This window comes from Salmo salar, chromosome 12 (assembly GCF_965601325.2).
Source record: "Salmo salar chromosome 12, fSalSal1, whole genome shotgun sequence".
In the NCBI taxonomy this organism is placed as follows: domain Eukaryota; kingdom Metazoa; phylum Chordata; class Actinopteri; order Salmoniformes; family Salmonidae; genus Salmo; species Salmo salar.
This window is the reverse complement of record NC_138302.1, coordinates 95,103,253-95,125,696: the sequence shown is the minus strand read 5'-3', so window position 1 is coordinate 95,125,696 and position 22,444 is coordinate 95,103,253. Positions and strand designations below refer to the sequence as shown.

At 44.1% G+C, this 22,444-nt stretch overlaps 2 protein-coding genes and 1 long non-coding RNA gene across 4 annotated transcripts in view; 2 read left to right on the top strand and 1 right to left on the bottom strand.

Annotated features, from left to right (window-relative positions):
* Nucleotides 1-11,429, bottom strand: part of LOC106566105 (mitogen-activated protein kinase 14A) — a 48,004-nt gene extending 36,575 nt beyond the window's left edge. Inside the window, exons 1-2 of one of the 2 annotated variants that reach the window (XM_045691904.2) lie at nucleotides 10,950-11,429; nucleotides 1,732-1,861 (exon numbers count right to left, since the gene is read on the bottom strand). In XM_045691904.2, the coding sequence (XP_045547860.1) occupies nucleotides 1,732-1,861; nucleotides 10,950-11,068 (249 nt within the window). In that variant the 5' untranslated portion in view covers nucleotides 11,069-11,429. Of the gene's footprint in view, nucleotides 1-1,731; nucleotides 1,862-5,541; nucleotides 6,025-10,949 lie in introns of those variants that run through there. The other variant, XM_014133956.3, reaches the window with a different exon arrangement.
* A 1,426-nt stretch (nucleotides 11,430-12,855) lies between these two features.
* On the top strand, nucleotides 12,856-18,342 carry ca119 (CA119 protein). The gene is given in 3 exon segments (NM_001141663.1): nucleotides 12,856-12,941; nucleotides 14,220-14,351; nucleotides 17,486-18,342. Coding segments are annotated over 3 exon segments (225 nt in total). The 5' UTR covers nucleotides 12,856-12,931; the 3' UTR covers nucleotides 17,569-18,342.
* LOC145859571 (uncharacterized) lies at nucleotides 14,358-17,479 on the top strand. Its single transcript, XR_014379807.1, has 3 exons — nucleotides 14,358-16,262; nucleotides 16,522-16,595; nucleotides 16,670-17,479. It is a non-coding gene; the product is annotated as an uncharacterized LOC145859571 (long non-coding RNA).
* Nucleotides 18,343-22,444: the final 4,102 nt, after the last annotated feature.

The window sequence follows — 22,444 nt, the reverse complement described above, 5'->3', positions numbered from 1 at the left end:
TACCTCACCCTGCTGCTGAGAGTTACCTCACCCTGCTGCTGAGAGTTACCTCACCCTGCTGCTGAGAGTTACCTCACCCTGCTGCTGAGAGTTACCTCACCCTGCTGCTGAGAGTTACCTCACCCTGCTGCTGAGAGTTACCTCACCCTGCTGCTGAGCGTTACCTCACCCTGCTGCTGAGCGTTACCTCACCCTGCTGCTGAGCGTTACCTCACCCTGCTGCTGAGCGTTTCCTCACCCTGCTGCTGAGCGTTTCCTCACCCTGCTGCTGAGCGTTTCCTCACCCTGCTGCTGAGCGTTTCCTCACCCTGCTGCTGAGCGTTTCCTCACCCTGCTGCTGAGCGTTTCCTCACCCTGCTGCTGAGCGTTACCTCAACTTAGAGAGAGGTTTTTAAAACTTTTAAAAACTTAAAACACACAGTCTTTCTGTCAGGTGTAGCATACTATTTTGTAGCATACTATCAAACACACACTCTCTGTGGATCATACTGTATTCTCCTGTTCCCTTCCTGCAGCTGAGTTACCTCAACTCACAGAGAGACAAGTTTGAAAGTTTGGGTAGACCTTCTGCACAATCGCCACCAGCACTGTCAGATTCAGATTATTTGTTAAACTCCGACTTGACCCCGACACACAGCAGTTGACCCTCCATTGTAAACACCCCTGAATCATTCAGTGAAACCCCACACCCCTGAAGGAAGAGACTGGTGTTGTCTAATCTAGAGAAAACTTCCCTTTGCACCAGAAGCACGGCTTTAACAGGGCTTTGTCGGTTCTAGTGATTGTGGTTCTATGGATGTGACACGGATCTGTTGACAGCTCAGAGAGAAGCTACACTGTTAGAAACTGGAGGATTTTTATTTTACCTTTATTTAAGCAGGCAAGTCAGTTAAGAACAAATTCTTATTATCAATGACGGTCTAGGAACTGCTCCTTGTTCAGGAGCAGAACGACAGATTTTTACCTTGACAGCTCGGGGATTCGATCTTGCAACCTTTCAGTTACTGGCCCAACGCTCTAACCACTAGGCTACCCTGCCTCCCCAGGATCATGTAACAGCTCAGAGAGAAGCTACTCTGTTAGAAGCTGGAGGATCATGTAACAGCTCAGAGAGAAGCTACTCTGTTAGAAGCTGGAGGATCATGTAACAGCTCAGAGAGAAGCTACTCTGTTAGAAACTGGAGGACCATGTAACAGCTCAGAGAGAAGCTACTCTGTTAGAAGCTGGAGGATCATGTAACAGCTCAGAGAGAAGCTACACTGTTAGAAGCTGGAGGATCATGTAACAAACTTGTTACAGAGACATCTTACACTTGACCCCCTTCACACACAGACACTCAGGTGCACACACACACTTCTCCATCTGCTCTTGAGTTTAAGAGACAGCGATCAATAGCCTTTTTATAGAACACAGACATTCAGTACCACAGTCAGATACAACTCCTCTCACTCTGAGGTCAGGTCAGCTTGCCCAAGAGTGAAGGCATGTCCACTCGTGCGCACGCACACACACACACGCACGACAGATTTCCCCCGACATCTCGGTTGGAGGACTCTTGGAAGTTAAATAATCCTCTAGGCTCAAAATGAGATTTGTGAAAACCTGGGAACTTTGGAAAAGTTTATAGAATTTCTTCACCCCAGTGATGGATCAGTAAAAGGTCATGGAGGGGTTAACTCACACGTCGTGTGTGTGTGTGTGTGTGTGTGTGTGTGTGTGTGTGAACTCACATTCTCGTGTTTCATGTGTTTCAGGAGACGTAGTTCTCTGTAGGTCCTCTTAGCGTGGATAATTGACTGGAACGGCCTGGACAGCTTCTTCACCGCCATCTTCAGCCCCGACTTCACATCATACGACGAGCTGCAGTATTGAAGAGCACACACACACACACACACACACACACACACTAGATAGCTTACGACATGGTAATGACAACATTCATATCACATTCATAACATTCCTGATATCACATGAAATTCCTGTTATCACATTCATGACATGTACATCAATAATTCAACACTAACATTGCTTTTATTCCGTGTGTGTATGCTACTTTCAACCAAACTTTTAATTCAACAATTATGTAATATTGTGTGAAGTGGCGATGTAAACATTGGACCTGGAGAGGTGCTGTACACATGGAGAGGAATCTATTCTAGCACGCCCAGAAATCTGCTCCTTTTATTCTCTGTCCCCAACGCACTAGACGACCAGTCCTTATAGCCTTTAGCCGTACCCTCATCCTACTCTGTTCCTATGGTGATGTAGAGGTTAACCCAGGCCCTGTATCCCCGAGTTCCACCCCTATTCCCCAGGCGCTATCATTTGTTTACTTCTGTAACCGTAAAAGCCTTGGTTTCATGCATGTTAACATCAGAAGCCTCCTCCCTGTGTTTGTTTTATTCACTGCTTTAGCACACTCCGCCAACCCTGATGTCCTAGCCGTGTCTGAATCCTGGCGTAGGAAGGCCACCAAAAATTTAGAAATGTCCAACCCCAACTACAACATTTTCCCCCAAGATAGAACTGCCAAAGGGGGTAGAGTTGCAATCTACTGCAGAGATAGCCTGCAGAGTTCTGTCATGCTATCCAGGTCTGTGCCCAAACAGTTCGAACTTCTACTTTTAAAAATCCATCTCGCCAGAAATAAGAGTCTCACTGTGGTGCCCTAGACACCATATGTGAATTAATTGCCCCCCATTTATCTTCAGAGTTTGTACTGTTAGGTGACCTAAACTGGGATATGCTTAACACCCCGGCTGTCCTACAGTCTAAGCTAGATGCCATCAATCTCACACAAATTATCAATGAACCTACCAGGTGCAACCCTAAATCCGTAAACACGGGCACCCTCATAGATAGATATAAAAGAGCTTTCCCTCACCATCTTAAATGATCATGCCCCATTAAAAAATGTAAAACTAAGAACAGATATAGCTCTTGGTTCACTCCAGACTTGACTGCCCTTGAACAGCACAAAAACATACTGTGCAGCCATCTTCATCGACCTGGCCAAGGCTTTCGACTCTGTCAATCACCGCTTTCTTATCGGCAGACTCAATAGACTTGGTTTCTCAAATGACTGCCTTGCCTGGTTCACCAACTACTTCTCAGACAAAGTTCAGTGTGTCAAATCGGAGGGCATGTTGTCCGGACCTCTGGGGGTGCCACAGGGTTCAATTCTCAGGCCGACTCTCTTCTCTGTATACATCAATGATGTCGCTCTTGCTGTTGGTGATTCTCTGATCCACCTCTATGCAGACGACACCATTCTGTATACTTCTGGCCCTTCTTTGGGCACTGTGTTAACTAACCTCCAGACGAGCTTCAACGCCATACAACACTCCTTCTGTGGCCTCCAACTGCTCTTAAATGCAAGTAAAACTAAATGCATGCTCTTCAACCGATCGCTGCCCGCACCCGCCTGCCCGTCTAGCATCACTAGTCTGGATGGTTCGGACTTAGAATATGTGGACAACTACAAATACTTAGGTGTCTGGTTAGACTGTAAACTCTCCTTCCAGACTCACATTAAGAATCTCCAATCCAAAATTAAATCTAGAATTGGCTTCCTATTTCGCAACAAAGCATCCTTCATTCATGCTGCCAAACATACCCTCTTAAAACTGACTATCCTAACGATCCTTGACTTCGGCGATGTCATTTACAAAATAGCCTCCAACACTCTAGTCAGCAAATTGGATGTAGTCTATCACAGTGCCATCCGTTTTGTCACCAAAGCCCCGTATACTACCCACCACTGCGACCTGTATGCTCTCGTCGGCTGTCCCTCGCTCCATATTTGTCGCCAAACCCACTGGCTCCAGGTCATCTATAAGTCTTTGCTAGGTAAAGCCCCGCCTTATCTCACCTCACTGGTCACCATAGCAGCACCCACCTGTAGCACACGCTCCAGCAGGTATATCTCACTGGTCACCCCCAAAGCCTATTCCTCCTTTGGCCGCCTTTCCTTCCAGTTCTCTGCTGCCAATGACTGGAACGAATTGCAAAAATCACTGAAGCTGGAGACTCATATCTCCCTCTCTAACTTTAAGCATCAGCTGTCAGAGCAGCTCACAGATCACTGCACCTGTACACAGCCCATCTGTAAATAGCCCATCCAACTACCTCATCCCCATATTGTTATTTTTTTCCCCTTCTCCTTTTCACCCAAGTATCTCTATTTGCACATTCATCTTCTGCACATCTATCACTCCAGTGTTTAATTGCTAAATTGTAATTACTTTGCCACTACGGCCTATTTATTGCCTTACCTCCCTAATCTTATTACATTTGCACACACTGTATATAGATTTTTCTATTGTGTTATTGACTGTACGTTTGTTTCTCCCATGTGTAACTCTGTGTTGTTTGTGTCGCACAGCTTTGCTTTATCTTGGCCAGGTCGCAGTTGTAAATGAGAACTTGTTCTCAACTGGCCTACCTGGTTAAATAAAGGTGAAATATATATATATATATTTTTTTAAACATGGGACCTGGAGAGGTGCTGTACACATGGGACCTGGAGAGGTGCTGTACACAGTTTCTCAAAACTCCCCTGATTTCTCCCCCTTCTACCAACTACACACCCTCTTCCCCAACCCCCCTCCCGACTGATCTTGGAAACAACAATGGGTCTCCCTACTAGGTTACCATGGCGGCAGGAGCTGGCATGGTCAGAATTCTGTGAAATGTTGTTTCCAGGAAGTCGTAAGTAGGGCAGTAGTTGTAACATTCAGAATGCCATAAACACACTGCTACCGCACACTAGAGCAAACAAACATTGGCTACAAAACCCAGGCAACAACATTGTAGTGAATCATACTCCGGTAGGCCAGGAGAGAGATATGCTTCTGGCTGGTTGCTGTTCATTGACCCTTTCCTAATTCTGTTCTGCTTATGGCCTATATTCATGGAGGCTTGTTATTGCACTTAGTTTCATCATCGGGTAATGAGATCTTACGTCCAGACCGGCCTGTTAGTTCTGCAGATTGCCAACTGCTTTGTAGATGGATGGTGTCCTGTGTGTGTGTGTGTGTGTGTCAGACTCTCAGCATTGTTGTCTGTGTCCTGCAGTCTCCCCAGCCATTAAGCAGGCTAAAAAAGGCAGTGACACTCAGCCAGGGCCTGCATGCAGTGAAACACCAAACCACTCGCTCCTCATGTTAGATTATCTGAGATGGTTGATCATGTTGTATGTGTGACCGTCTGTATGGGAGATTCTTGGGGCAACCTTTACCCTTCCACCTGATAGATGATATACAACATGGTCTCTCAACACATGGTTGTAGTATATGTTAACAGCTAATACAGCTGCTGCAGCCTTCTCATAACAATCCCATCAGCTCCTGACCATCCGGTTCCTATGGCAGCTGACTGTTAACAGATTACAGCACCACTGTAACAGGAAATACAGTGATGTCACTATCCATGGGGAGCCAGAGCAGACCATCTGGCAGTCAGAGTCTCTAGAAGCTCCTACTTTACTGGTCTCAATGGGGCCAATCCTAACTTCCACCTAAGTCACATTTTTCACTCACCTAGTCTCCCATTGACAGTGATGCCTGCCTTAGGATTCGCCCCTATGTTATGTTACTGTCTGCTAAGAGGTGGATGTGACCGATAGTGACTCCGCTTTATCACGACGGTGCTGAAACTTCTGTGTCCATATGTACAACAGTAACACGGCTTGGCTCCAACACACACGGCTTGGCTCCAACACACACGGCTTGGCTCCAACACACACGGCTTGGCTCCAACACACACGGCTTGGCTCCAACACACACGGCTTGGCTCCAACACACACGGCTTGGCTCCAACACACACGGCTTGGCTCCAACACACACGGCTTGGCTCCAACACACACGGCTTGGCTCCAACACACACGGCTTGGCTCCAACACACACGGCTTGGCTCCAACACACACGGCTTGGCTGTAACACACACGGCTTGGCTGTAACACACACGGATTGGCTGTAACACACACGGCTTGGCTGTGCTCCCTGCTACAGTGATTCCTCAGCATGTCCACACCCTGAGACTGAACAGAGAGTACAGAGAGCAGAGGTTGAGTGGGTGTTAAACCTGCCCTGCCCATCTGAGTCTCTCACTCACCACACACACACACACACACATCTGATTTGTATCAGTGATATATTGGAGCAGTGGCATATCTCCTGACAAACACTTTCCGATAAATTAACTCTCTATATACACACCATGTTGCCTAATACAGACTATGTTGTGTTTCCCCTTCAAATACCAAGGAAGCAAGTTCCTAGGAAGAAGTCTGACATGTATGGGAGCTGGTTTCCTTTCTGAGAGTGAACTACCACAACTACATGTCCACTTTTTATTTTTTTACTGTTAAATCCACTTCAATCAGTGTAGATGAAGGGGAGGATACAGGTTAAATAAAGATTTTTAAGCCTTGAGACATGGATTGTGTATGTGTGCCACTCAAAGGCTGAATGGGCAAGACAAAATATTTAAGTGTCTTTGAACAGGGTATGGTAGTAGGTACCAGGCATACCTGTTTGTGTCAAGAACTGCAATGCTGCTGGGTTTTTCACACTCAACAGTTTCCTGTGTGTATCAAGAATGGTCCACCACCCAAAGGACATCCAGTCAAATTAACTGTGGGAAGCATTGGAGTCAACATGGACCAGCATTCCTGTGGAACGCTTTTGACACCTTGTAGAGTCTATGCCCTGACGAATTGAGGCTGTTCTGAAGACAAAAGTGTGGAGGGTGTGCAACTTAATGTTAAGAATGTGTTATGAATAACTCTGTGAATAAACTCGCATAGCCAACCTACCAATTCCTGGATGGCTTCCACATTCTAAGAACAGAACAGGAATAAAGTGAGGTCTGAGATGGGAGTGGTTTTCTCAGGAAGACTGAGTGACAGATGGGGTAAAATCTAGCATGCTTAACATGGTGCTTTACATTCCTTTAGCAGGCAGAGGTCAAACTGAGGCCTAGGAGGGAGGGACAGCATGGCAGCAGGAACAAAGGCATACATACATTAACTATGACTGACGAGATGGTTGAATGGCTGAAAGGCTGGCATGCCAGGTTGTTGTGTTGTCATGCTGCGCATATGATAAGATCAGTACTATGTGTTAAAGTGGTTCCTGATATGTTAGATAACTCCAGGCGACGTGAGATCTGATCATCTGAGTAGCAGGACGGAAAAAAGGAAAACCTGGAACACAGCCACAGAGTGACTGAATAGACTGACCATCAGTGTGGCAGGGCGACCAACTGACTGAACGACGTGCTGACGGACTGACTGACTGAACAACTAACTGAGTGGAGACAGAACTACAGGACTACAGGAACTGACCCATGGAAGAAGTGTAATGTTTCATGCACACACAGAGTGAAATGCCTTTCTTGAAAACTGAAATACCAAATAAACTAAAAAGTAAAAAAAAAAAAAGTAACACAATAAAATAACAATGTGGAGGCTATATACAGGGGGTACCGGTACTGAGTCAATGTGCGGGGGTACAGGTTAGTCCAGGTCATTTCTACATGTAGGTAGGGGTAAAGTGACTATGCATAGATAATAAACAGTGAATAGTAGCAGTGTAAAAATAAATGTGTGGGGGGAGGGGTCAATGTAAATAGTCCAGGTGGCCATTTGATTAATTGTTCAGCAGTCTTATGGCTTGGGGGTAGAAGCTGTTAAGAAGGGCCTCCCAAGTGGCACAGTGCAAGCTGTGCCACGAGAGATTCTGGATTCGAGTCTAGGATCTGTTGAAGCCGGCCGCGACCGGAAGGCCCATGGGGCGGCGCACAATTGGCCGAGCGTCATCCGCGTTAGGGGAGGGTTTGGCCGGCAGGGAGTCCTTGTCCTATCGCACACTAGAGACTCCTGTGGCGGGCCGGGCACAGGGCATGCTGACACGGTTGCCAGGTGTGCTGTGTTTCCTCCAACACATTGATGCGGCTTCTGGGTTAAGTGGGCATTGTGTTTCGACCTTCGCCTCTCCAGAGTCCGTACGGGAGTTGCAGCGATGAGACAAGACTGTAACTACCAATTGGATACCACGAAATTGGGGAGAGAAATGGGTCAAATTAAAAAATAAGCTGTTAAGGAGCCTTTTGGTCCTAGACTTAATAATACTAAAAATAACAAGGTAGAATAAAACATACCAGATTTAAAAATAAGAAATAAGAAGAACACAAAGTATGCAAGCATACTTTATACAGGGTCAGTTCCAGTACCATATTTACAATGTGCAGGGATACTGGTTAATATGTATAGGAGTAAGGTGACTAGGCATCAGGATATATGATAAACAGAATAGCATGATGATTGTATGTGAGTGGGTGTGTGTAGAGTCATATTATGTGTGTGTGAGCAAATGATGGAGTGAGTGTTTGTGTGCGAGTGTGTATGAGTGACAGTGTGTGTGAGTGTGTAGGGCCGTGTGAGTGTGTAAGGCCGTGTGAGTGTGCACAGAGACTAATAAAATACCAAGGTCAACTCAGATAGTCTCTGTAGCCATTTTATTAGCTATTTATCAGTCTTATGGCTTGGGGATAGAAGTTGTTCAGGAGCCTGTTGGTGACTTGATGCAGCGGTACCGCTTGCCGTGCGGAAGCAGAGAGAACAGTCTATGGCTTGGGTGGCTGGAGTCTATCATTTCCCCAGGCCTTCTTTTTACACCGCCTGATATAGAGGTCCCGGATGGCAGGGAGCTCAGCCCGTGATGTACTGGGATGTCCGCACCACCCTCTGTAGCGCCATGCGATCGAGGGCGGTGTTATTGCCATACCAAGCAGTGATACAGCCAGTCAATATGCTCTCAGTGGTCTAACTGTATAACATTTTGAGGATTTGAGGGCCCAAGCCAAACCTTTTCAACCTCCTGAGGGGGAAGAAGCACTGTCACATCTTCTGTGCGCGTGGATCCTTTTAAGTTCTTAGTGATTTGAACAGCCAAGACAACTGGGAGGAAGTAGAGTTAGTCTATTAATACCTCACTACTCTCCCATTATACTGTTTCCTACTGCCTCTCTCGCCACTCCATTAAATCAGTATACATCTGCTGTGTCCAGGAGAGCAGAGAAATGCAGCAGGTCATCAATATGTGGCTATCATACTGAGAAAGACATTCTGAAGTTAGCTAACCTAACCTTAAATTAACCCCTGCAGCTACCCTTACCACTAGCTCTAAACATCTCATATATTTGATAATCAGTTTGGTTGCTTTTCACTTTCTGATGATATTCGCCATTACCGTAGTTCTTTATAGAATGACCATCGAGTGACACAGACGGTCAAAGCATCATTCTCCAACTAAAAGCAAAATGAGACATCTACAGCTGCTACTGTACAAAACAACCCAGTAGTGACACACACACTTATCCTGTCCAGAAGAGAAAATAACTATTCTCCAAGGGCACGAGGATTAAGTAATAATAGTACATAATAATGAAGTCTTCTTGTCAAAGCGACATTCAATAGGATGACTAAACCAAATCAGTGCTGAGGAGTGTAGGCTACCTAAGCTTATGGCTGTGACTCATCCCTGTAGACACAATGGGTAATTATGACATCATTCTAGACCAGGGTTCGCCCCCCCCCCCAAGTTCTGAGCCAAATGTTTCTTAAAATGTTATATTATTATTATTATTATTATTATTGTTGGACATCAACGACTAAAAACACCAGGAAATCAGCTCAAGTAATTTTAATTTAGGAAATCTTTTCAAGTATTCTCACGCATAACTGGGTGACTTGATTGTATACAAATGTAAGCCTGACACCTTCTGCCCGAAAACCATGTGACTTACTGTCAGTCACACACACTGCTGGCTTGGAGTGGAGTACTAGAACGAACATGCATAGCTGTAAAGGAGGCAAAGGGCTATTGGTCACAGGGGTGATGTAACTACAAGCTTACGTTCAGTTTCAGTCACTTTAAGCTTACATACAGGCGCAAAGCACAATGATTTAGCCAAGTTCAAGAAACATAATGTGGGCCAAATCTAATAGCCTATATATAGCTTGTAAACACCATGCAGAAAAGGTTTTTCATTTAGAACACATCATTTTTATGACCCTAGTCATTTAGCAGACGCTCTAATATGGAACAATTTACAGGAGCAATTCGGGTTAAGTGCCTTGCTCAAAGAGCACGCACGTCGGCAGATTTCTCATCAAGTCGGCTCGGGGATTCGAACCAGCAAGATACAGACGTCACAGTTGAAAACACACTTATTGTTATCCAACATTTTGGAGATAGGCGCCAGAACCATATAGGCTACACATTCTGATTCTACAATCTTGACAGATGATGCATTAACATTGTTGTTTATGTGCTGCTGGCAACGACATGCGATACGTGCGTGCACACATTGGCACACTGCGTCCTCACCGATAAGTAGGCTATGTAATCAACAATAACAATCTGCACCATTAAACAAATTCCTCGAAAACTATTTCGATTGTGCCTTAATGTTTACTTGAGTCATAAGTGAATAGCCTTTCTTCCGTCAGCTAACTTCTCGCAAATGACAATCTATTTTTGTTTACAGGATGTTGTGCACCATGAAAAACATCCCGGTCAGACAAAAATGTTTCGATCAGCACAAAAGAACCATAATCCGAGACATACCCGAGCCACACCGAAGCGTGCGTAAAACAGCGATCTGGTTTGAGTAACATTAGTCTAATAATTTGTTACACTTGCTGAAACTTTGTAGATTCCCTGCTCGATTTGTGATTTGACGCATTTGCATATTGCTACACTGATGCTATCGTTTATTGGTAGATCATCAGTAGATTGAGCAAACTTTGAATTTCCCCAGGCCCTATAACTATGGGGTTGGGCGTTAGGTTAAACCTCAGCCAACTCTGCTATTTGTTATGCAACAGTCAACTCTATAGCAAATCCTCTGAGATATTGTTGTTATAATGCACGGTATTTACCAGACTGATCCATAGGCTCCAGAGCCGACCGGGGACAGGGATTGGTACCGCTCCGGGACCTCCCATATCGTTTTGTTCAGCTCCTGTCTGTAGAAAGTGGGTCTCTCCTTGTGAGACATTCCTGCAGAATTCAGAGACTACGAGACAAACAATCCAGTCGTAACTTCGGTTTCCTCCTTCGCGTGGCAGTGAAGCCTCTCTGAAAACTAAAACTCAATACAACGAGAACTATTGTTGACCCAACCAATACACAAATTGGATCTCGCGCATTCCGGGCAATGCAACTGTGCAAACGTTATCCCGTGCACTATATATGATGACGTCTCTTTGAGGACAGCAGACGCCTAACACAACACGTTCGGTCAGCGAGCTACAGTAGATTTTCCCTCTATGCAGATTCCAACCTGTTTCTTGTGTTGAAGAGGACCTAAACTGAACATAAATCTCGCTCCGTCAAAGACGAAGCGCGCTCCCGTCCCGATTCCCACTTCTCGCGCGATTTCAGTTTAGTAGCTGGGGAAATCCCGCTGTGGGGATTCCTAATCTCTTTTTACTGTAGGCTACGTAATATGTTGACATAAATTAAATAGCCCTATGAAATACAGTGATTGACATTTGCGCATTGCCACAATATATATAATAAATCACAGATCTTATGATGACCAAACCCTTCAAAGTGTAAGATTCCTTACTATCGTGATGGTCCTCCTATATTTTGAATTTCACTTGGACAAGCATTCTGCATACATTTTTACTTGCAGTAATAGTAGGTATTACCTGTTCGTTTAATTCGGTAACACATAATGATTATTAATGATTATCAAATACATTTGATTTGATTAGCCTATGTATGCTATAGGTTTATATCAAAGACACTCATTACACCCAATTTATTTTGCTATATATACTGAACAAAAATATAAATGCAACATATAAAGTGTTGGTCCCATGTTTCATGAGCTGAAATAAAAGATCCCAGAAATGTTCCATATGCACAAAAAGCTTGTTTCTCTCCAATTTTGTTTACATCCCTGTTAGTGAGCATTTCTCCTTTCACAAGACAATAATCCACCTTCTTATTCTTTGACATAATGACATTCGCAACAATTATAAGTGCATTCAGCCACCTACTGTACAGGTAGATCATAAAGATCCAAACAGGAAATCAATCCACCTGACAGGTGTGCCATATCAAGAAGCTGATTAAACAGCATGATCATCACACAGGTGCACTTTGTGCCGAGGACAATAAAAGCCACTGAAAAACCCAACATTATGCCACAGTTTTTGAGGGAGCATGCAATTGGCATGCTGACTGCAGGAATGTCCAACAGAGCTCTTGCCAGAGAATTTGGCAGTATGTCCAACCAGCCCCACAACCACAGACCAGGTGTAACCACACAAGCCCTGGACCTCCACATCTGGCTTCTTCATGTTTGTAATTTCTGTAATAAAGCCCTTTTGTGGGGGGAAAAACGAATTCTGATTGGCTGGGCCTTGATCCCCAGTGGCTGTACCTCTGCCCTGTCATGTGAAATCCATAGACTAGCATCTAATGAATTTATTTCAATTGACTGATTTCCTTATATGAACTGTAACTCAGTAAAATCATTGAAATTGTTGCAGGTTGCGTTTATATTTGATACACAATTGTCTGGGACATAAGACCACCTTTGAGGTCTGAAACCATTTGACAAACTTTAATTTTGGTGTGAATTGTCCCTTTTAATGTGGAGGAGACCATGGATTACAAATTCACATTTAGAAATATTTCATTAAAAAAACATTACACACACAGTTTATCTCTGTTCCTAACAATATCCGAGTTCCATTGCTCTGTCCTGATGAATCCGGATATGTCGCTTGATTGGTCATCCTGGCTGCTGCCTGTCACAGGGAAGGGAGGACAACGTTTAACAACATGGATGATTGAAAAATAACTGAGAATTCAACACAGTCTTGGACAACAGCAAACTGCAAACATGACAAATGGTCAGTTTGATCATACGTGTGTCATTTTATAGGTAATCTTGCAGTAGATGCACTGTTTTCAAAGCAAAGAAGTAGACGTTGGCTGGCTGGCTGGACGGACGTTAGCAAGCTTTGATTCTTACTACTTTTGTAGTTAGCATAGATTTCTGTAGACGTGGCTGCAGACCGTCGCCAGCCAACATCAATTTGCTAACATTTGGATTTATGAACATAAAAAGTGCATCGTCAATTTGGAACCAAAAACTACGTAGTTATGGACAAGGACACGTCCAGTTGGTGGCTATCTAACGTTAGCTATAGGCCATAATGGAGTAAAGGAGCCTAATGGGACCTTTATATGTTCTGTTTAAATGGCGAATTGGCTCTGGAAGACTAAACAACTGAATACTACATCTAAACGTGAATCGATTCTAGAAACAACCCTCTACTTTCATATCACATACATCAAAATAACTAATTAAACGGTTACTTGTACACTGTTTTATTAACAGTTGCAGTCAACACTATTTTGTTCAGATACAGCACATTTGTGGTGTCTGTCTTCCGTTGACACAAAGGTGTTCAGAGAAGCGAATAACGAATTAGCACAGGTACAATAGTCCACTAACGTCTTTTCCGTGAACCAGCGCTGTAACATGGAAATATGGCCATATGGGAACCCTACTCCTATAAAACTGTGTATCAATATTTCGTTGTTTGAAAATGATTTCTCGCCCATATTAAAGATACGATCCATATGCTTCCAAACCTTACCGCAAGCGATTTAGGCTCTTACCAAAACCCCTTACAGAAGACTCGTTATCCAATGACTTGTGTAATGGAACTGAGAGACATGATCAAGGGCCAGCCAGCTATATCTGGCTAGTTTGCTACCTACCTACCTACCTACCTATGTGACATGTTTGGTGGCCAGTTTAGAAATCATGTTGCTATTACTGGCTCCTACAGCCATCTATGCAACACTGCTTTTGTACATTATATTAACATAAGTGACAATTGTTTGTAATGTTATCTAGATGTGGTTCCACACAGGTATCAAGTGTAGCCTAGCTGTCGAACAGGTTTAACTGGCAATGGTTTTTTTAACATTGCGGTAGACCTCAAATCGTTATTGTGTGCTAGCTACATCAAGATGCAATCTGTCAAACTATTGTTGTCATTGAAATATTCAACTATCCAAAGTAATGCTAATCTTTGAAAATTGAATGACCAGTCATGTCTACAGATGTCATCTTCAAACCAAATGATATTTTTTTTCTCCTCTTCTCCACCCGTCAGTGTACTCGTTCGATGGGATTGTGGTGTTTGGGCTTCTGTTCATCTGTACGTGTGCGTACCTCAAGAAGGTGCCTCGCCTAAACAGTTGGCTACTTTCTGAGAAGAAGGGAGTGTGGGGGGTGTTCTATAAAGGTAAGATGTCAGTCAATCAATCAAGCTGTCAATGGTTCATCTATGTAATAGAACAATGGAATGTAAATACAGGTTATATGTTTCTGACTACAATCAAAGAGCTATGCTATAGCTTCACCACAGTGAAGCAGAGAGGTCCACTACTATATCTTCACCACAGTGAAGCAGAGAGGTCCACTACAATAGCTTCACCACAGTGAAGCAGAGGACCACTACAATAGCTTCACCACAGTGAAGCAGAGAGGTCCACTACTATAGCTTCACCACTGTGAAGAAGATAGCTCCACTACTATAGCTTCACCACAGTGAAGAAGAGAGCTCCACTACTATAGCTTCACCACAGTGAAGCAGAGAGGTCCACTCATATAGCTTCACCATAGTCTGAAGCAGAGAGGTCCACTACTATAGCTTCATCACAGTGAAGCAGAGAGGTCCACTCATATAGCTTCACCACAGTGAAGAAGATAGGTCCACTACTATAGCTCCACCACAGTGAAGCAGAGAGGTCCACTACTATAGCTTCACCACAGTGAAGCAGAGAGGTCCACTACAATAGCTTCACAACAGTGAAGCAGAGGACCACTACAATAGCTTCACCACAGTGAAGCAGAGAGGTCCACTACTATAGCTTCACCACAGTGAAGAAGAGAGCTCCACTACTATAGCTTCACCACAGTGAAGCAGAGAGGTCCACTCATATAGCTTCACCATAGTCTGAAGCAGAGAGGTCCACTACTATAGCTTCATCACAGTGAAGCAGAGAGGTCCACTACTATAGCTTCACCACAGTGAAGCAGAGAGGTCCACTACTATAGCTTCATCACAGTGAAGCAGAGAGGTCCACTACTATAGCTTCATCACAGTGAAACAGAGAGGTCCACTACTATAGCTTCACCACAGTGAAGCAGAGAGGTCCACTACTATAGCTTCACCACAGTGAAGCAGAGAGGTCCACTACTATAGCTTCACCACAGTGAAGCAGAGAGGTCCACTACTATAGCTTCATCACAGTGAAGCAGAGAGGTCCACTACTATAGCTTCACCACAGTGAAGCAGAGAGGTCCACTACTATAGCTTCACCACAGTGAAGCAGAGAGGTCCACTACTATAGCTTCACCACAGTGAAGCAGAGAGGTCCACTACTATAGCTTCACCACAGTGAAGCAGAGAGGTCCACTACTATAGCTTCACCACAGTGAAGCAGAGAGGTCCACTACTATAGCTTCACCACAGTGAAGCAGAGAGGTCCACTACTATAGCTTCACCACAGTGAAGCAGAGAGGTCCACTACTATAGCTTCACCACAGTGAAGCAGAGAGGTCCACTACTATAGCTTCACCACAGTGAAGCAGAGAGGTCCACTACTATAGCTTCACCACAGTGAAGCAGAGAGGTCCACTACTATAGCTTCATCACAGTGAAGCAGAGAGGTCCACTACTATAGCTTCATCACAGTGAAGCAGAGAGGTCCACTACTATAGCTTCATCACAGTGAAGCAGAGAGGTCCACTACTATAGCTTCACCACAGTGAAGCAGAGAGGTCCACTACTATAGCTTCACCACAGTGAAGCAGAGAGGTCCACTACTATAGCTTCATCACAGTGAAGCAGAGAGGTCCACTACTATAGCTTCATCACAGTGAAGCAGAGAGGTCCACTACTATAGCTTCATCACAGTGAAGCAGAGAGGTCCACTACTATAGCTTCACCACAGTGAAGCAGAGAGGTCCACTACTATAGCTTCATCACAGTGAAGCAGAGAGGTCCACTACTATAGCTTCATCACAGTGAAGCAGAGAGGTCCACTACTATAGCTTCATCACAGTGAAGCAGAGAGGTCCACTACTATAGCTTCACCACAGTGAAGCAGAGAGGTCCACTACTATAGCTTCATCACAGTGAAGCAGAGAGGTCCACTACTATAGCTTCATCACAGTGAAGCAGAGAGGTCCACTACTATAGCTTCATCACAGTGAAACAGAGAGGTCCACTACTATAGCTTCATCACAGTGAAGCAGAGAGGTCCACTACTATAGCTTCATCACAGTGAAGCAGAGAGGTCCACTACTATAGCTTCATCACAGTGAAGCAGAGAGGTCCACTACTATAGCTTCATCACAGTGAAGAAGAGAGGTCCACTACTATAGCTTCATCACAGTGAAGCAGAGAGGTCCACTACTATAGCTTCACCACAGTGAAGCAGAGAGGTCCACTACTATAGCTTCACCACAGTGAAGCAGAGAGGTCCACTACTATAGCTTCACCACAGTGAAGCAGAGAGGACCACTACTATAGCTTCATCACAGTGAAGCAGAGAGGTCCACTACTATAGCTTCATCACAGTGAAGCAGAGAGGTCCACTACTATAGCTTCATCACAGTGAAGCAGAGAGGTCCACTACTATAGCTTCATCACAGTGAAGCAGAGAGGTCCACTACTATAGCTTCACCACAGTGAAGCAGAGAGGTCCACTACTATAGCTTCACCACAGTGAAGCAGAGACGTCCACTACTATAGCTTCATCACAGTGAAGCAGAGAGGTCCACTACTATAGCTTCATCACAGTGAAGCAGAGAGGTCCACTACTATAGCTTCACCACAGTGAAGCAGAGAGGTCCACTACTATAGCTTCATCACAGGGAAGCAGAGAGGTCCACTACTATAGCTTCATCACAGTGAAGCAGAGAGGTCCACTACTATAGCTTCATCACAGTGAAGCAGAGAGGTCCACTACTATAGCTTCACCACAGTGAAGCAGAGAGGTCCACTACTATAGCTTCACCACAGTGAAGCAGAGAGGTCCACTACTATAGCTTCACCACAGTGAAACAGAGAGGTCCACTACTATAGCTTCACCACAGTGAAACAGAGAGGTCCACTACTATAGCTTCACCACAGTGAAGCAGAGAGGTCCACTACTATAGCTTCACCACAGTGAAACAGAGACTGTCTACTGTCTTTTTTTCTCCTTTTTTTTCTCCCTCTCCCATTCTCTCTCCCACTCTCTCTCCCCCTCTATCTTCCTGTTTCTCTTTGTCCATCTCTCCACTCTGTATCCCTCTCCTCAATTTCACTCTTCCTCTCTCCCCCTCTATCTTCCTCTGTCTCTCTTTCTCTGTCTTTCTGCCTCTCAGCTGCAGTGATTGGGACCAGACTCCACCATGCCGTGGCTATAACCTGTCTGTCGATGGCATTGTACCTTGTCTTCTTAAAGTGACAGCGTCAGGCTGGGATGGACTGGACTGAGATGGACTGATCCAGGGCAGGCTTGGCTGGGCTTTGCAGAGCTGGGTTGGGCTGCACTGGGTTGCCACCCATGGAAACTTAGGACCGTGTGCCCCCAGAACGCCAATTCATTCACTCATTAACCTCAAAGGACCTGTATAAAGGACATACTGCCCCCAGGTGGTGAAAAAGATCCCAGTCACTCTCTGCACTCTTCTACACCTGTGTGCGTCCCAATAACATCTCCTTTCTCCTGAAGTGTGCACTCGTTCACTACTCCCCATAAATGTAAAAGCATTGGATTGGTGTTAGCATGGGACTAGGAAGTTTCCACATACCAGTGATTTCTGTTCAGAGATCTATGAAGGGGAGTGTTCAAGTGCACACTTCGGGAGAAAGGAGAGACTACTGGGACGCACCTGTTGTATCCATCCCTGCACGACACCACCGTCACCCAGTTTAACCTGTGTTTACTGTACACATCCCATCAGAACACTGTTTGTCAATCTATTCTCCAGGGGCACATTTTTGTCTTTGCTCAGCACTAACACATTTCCCTCTGTTATTTTTCACACCAAATACACACACAACAATTTATAGACGAACACAAATAACTACAACATTTTCCCTGCCCAGACCCGCATGCTCACACACCCATCCCTGGTGCCTGCATTATTATTTGCCACGTGGTCTGAAACTGCACCATTTTGTTTCTCTCTGTAGCCCACACACTTTCAATATTGAAATAATAAATAATAGATTTTTCCATTGTGTTAATGATGGTCGATTGATTCATTTCCAAGTTTTTAGTATGTGTTTTTCAAGATGAGAATTGCCCAACACATCGGGTATGTCACTACACCCACATATGCCATATCTTAAAATATGCAGACAGACACATTCAAAGTAAGTTTACATTGCAATACTTCTGATAGCCAACTTTCTAACACCACCCACAGCTTCTGGACTTAATAGCATTCCCAGAAAGCATTGATTATTGAGTCATTATTAGTTTTACACTTACATGACTCTGCCGTTGTGCTGTAGAATTAGAGAATTTTGTCTCTTGTATTCTATACAATAGCTTATACTGGATTAAGCATACATTTTGTTAAATATTTTGTTAGTTATGCTCCAACTTTCCCTCCGTCTTCTTCCAACAGCAGTTATTTTTAAGTCTTGGTTCCAATAGTTTATATTTGTTTCTAAGAGATTGTCAGTTGGACATGATCTCTGCTATCGGTGGGCTAATTTGGTATTACTGAAAATACAAAAACTTTGATTAGTTGTATCAGATGTGTTGGTGCTGCGCTGAAACCAAAATATGCCCAGCCCCCATGAATGGTTTGTTGAACAGAGGTGATGTGGCTCATGTGCCGAGCAGAGTCTCTATTTAAAACTGTAGTTAATAACAATAAACCTTCTATTGATCACCTAGTTACCATTCTCAATGGTTTATTCTGGGGGAAAGCACTGGTATTTACAAAGGAGGAGTCTAAAATGTGGAAAATATGACTTCCTGTATAAAGTCTGACTGGTTGTAAAGTCATAATACGTATGAAAAGGCAGGTTTCTGTAGAGCACCTTAGAGAATTACACGCATTGGGGTTGAGTTTAAAGATCTCTTTGTAGATCAAAATGACTTTAACGTTAATATGTCATGGTTATAGTCACTATTTCCTTTTCCAACAACCAGGAAAAACTCTGTGCTGTCATTAAACTATAAGGTCTCATTGTCAGGTAAAACTCTTGGCCCTAGCCAAATTTACAGTGTCAAAACCTAATCTTTCAGAGAGAGAGAGAGACACACACACACACACACACATAAACAAAACAAATATATGAAACTGTTCTTGGTGTCCAGCTTAATATATACATTACCAGTCAAAGGTTTGGACACACCTACTCATTGAATTGTTTTTTTTTACTATTTTCTAGGAGTTCCCACATATGCTGAGCACTTGTTGGTTGCTTTTCCTTCACTCTGTGGTCCAACTCACCCCAAAACATCTCAATTGGATTGCGGTCGGGTGATTGTGGAGACCAGGTCATCTGGTGCAGCACCATTACTCTCCTTCTCGGTCAAATAGCCTTGCACAGCCTGGAGGTGTGTTTTGGGTCATTGTCCTGTAGAAAAACAAATGATAGTCTCACTAAGTGCAAACCAGATGGGATGGCGTATCGCTGCAGAATGCTGTGGTAACCATGCTGGTTAAGTGTGCCTTGAATTCTAAATAAATCGCAGACAGTGTCACCATCAAAGCACCATCACACCTCCTCCTCCATGCTTCACGGTGGGAACCACACATGTGGAGATAATCCGTTCACCTACTCTGCGTCTCACAAAGACACAGCATTTGGAACCAAAAATCTCAAATTTGGACTCATCAGACCAAAGGACAGATATCCACCAGTCTAATGTCCATTGCTCGTGTTTCTTGGCCCAAGCAAGTGTCTTCTTATTATTGATGACCTTTAGTAGTGTTTTTTGTTGTTGCAGCAATTCGAGCATGAAGGTCTGATTCACACAGTCTTCTCTGAACAGTTGATGTTGAGATGTGTCTGTTACTTGAACTCTGTGAAGTATTTATTTGGGCTGCAATTTCTGAGGCTGGTAACTCGAATTAACGTATCCTCTGCAGCAGAGGTAACTCTTGGTCTTCCTTTCCTGTGGCGGTCCTCATGAGAGCCAGTTTCATCATAGTGCTTGATGGTTTTTGTGACTGCACATGAAGAAGCGTTCAAAGTTCTTGAAAATGTCCGCATTGATTGACCTTCATGTCTATAAGTAATGATGGACTGTCGTTTCTCTTTGCTTATATGAGCTGCTCTTGCGATAATATGGCCTTTACAAAACCACCCCTACCTTGTCACAAAACAACTGATTGGCTCAAACGCATAAAGAAGGAAAGACATTCCACAAATTAACTTCTAACTTTTTTGGTTACTACATGATTCCATATGTGTTATTTCATAGTTCTGATGTCTTCACTATTATTCTACAATGTAGAAAATAGTAAAAATAAAGAGAAACCCGTGAATGAGTAGGTGTGTCCAAACTTTTGAATGGTACTGTATATACACATACAATGGATTCAGAAAATATTTAGACCCCTTGACTTTTTCCACATTTTGTTACATTATAGCCTTATTCTAAAATGGATTAAATTGTTTTTTCCCTTATCAGTCTACACACAATACAATATAATGACAAAGCAAAAATAGGTTTTTAGTTGTTTTAGCACCTTTGGCAGTGATTACAGCCTCGAGTCTTCTTGGGTATGCCGCTACAAGCTTGGCACATCTGTATTTGGGGAGTTTCTCCCATTCTTCTCTGCAGAGCCTCTCAAGCTCTGTCAGGTTGGATGGGGAGCTGCACAGCTATTTTCAGGTCTCTCCAGAGATGTTCGATCAGGTTGAAGTCCGGGCTCTGGCTGAGGTCCTGAGCGCTTTGGAGCAGGTTTTTATCAAGGATCTCTGTGATTTGCTCCGTTCATATTTCCCTCAATCCTGACTAGTCTGCCAGTCCCTGCCACTGAAAAACATCCCCACAGCATGATGCTGCCACCACCATGCTTCACCGTAAGGATGGTGTAAGGTTTCCTCCAGATGTGACGCTTAGCATTCAGGCGAAAGAGTTCAATCTTGGTTTCATCAGACCAGAGGATCTTGTTTCTCATGGTCTGAGAGTCCTTTAGGTGTCTTTTGGCAAATTCCAAGCGGGCTGTCGTGCCTTTTAAATTTTTTTATATTTAACAATTTATTACTAGGAAAGTCAGGTAAGAACAAATTCTTATTTACAATGACTGCCTACCCCCTCGGCCAAACCTTCCCCTAACCCGGACGACGCTGGGACAATTGTGCGCTGCCCTATGGGACTTCCGATCACAGGCGGTTGTGACACAGCCTGGGAACGAACCAGGGTGATGCCTCTACCACTGCAATGCAGTGACTTAGACCGGTGCGCCACTCGGGAGGCCTGGGAGGCTTTTACTGAGGAGGGGCTTCCTTCGGGCCACTCTACCATAAAGGGCTGATTGGTGGAGTGCTGCAGAGATGGTTGTCCTTCTGGAAGATTTCATGGCTTCAGATGGGAGTGCTACGGGTTGATAGTAATTTAGACAGGTTACTTTGGCGTTCTTGGGCACAGGGACTATGGTGGTTCTGCTTGAAACATGTAGGTATTACAGACTCGGTCAGGGAGAGGTTGAAAATGATCAGTGAAGACACTTGCCAGCTGGTCAGCGTATGCTCTGAGTATGCGTCCTTGTAATCTGTCTGGCCCCGCGGCCTTGTAAATGTTAACCTGTTTAAAGGTCTTACTCACATCGGCTACGGAGAGCGAGATCACACAGTCGTCTGGAACAGCTGGTGTTCTCATGCATGGTTCAGTGTTTCTTTTTTTGTCATTCTGATATTATGTATTACCACTATGCTGTAATTTATATTATGTATTACCATGCATGTTCACAATATACTGTATTTAGAATTGATAAATGTGTGTATTTTTAACATATATAACCGTGACCCTCTGGATATGCATGATGATCAGTCATGATTGCTAATGTCGGTGGCTAATGACAACTAACTTAACTCTGCCATCATGGCACGAATCATTATATGTGGCCCTAAGCCAGCTGGAGGTCAGACATCAGTATGTCAAGCCAATTAGCTGACCCAAACAATTGTTTGTACAGGGACAAAGTCAAGTCAGTGGCTTTTTTTCTCAATCTGATATTATGTTTTACCAGGCTCACAATATACTGTACTTTTAAGAATGATTTTGTCCTCTCTCTCTCTCTCTCTCTCTGAGCAGCTGCGACACCAGTTTCCCTTGAAAAGAGTGGGAGGAATGATTAGACGTAATC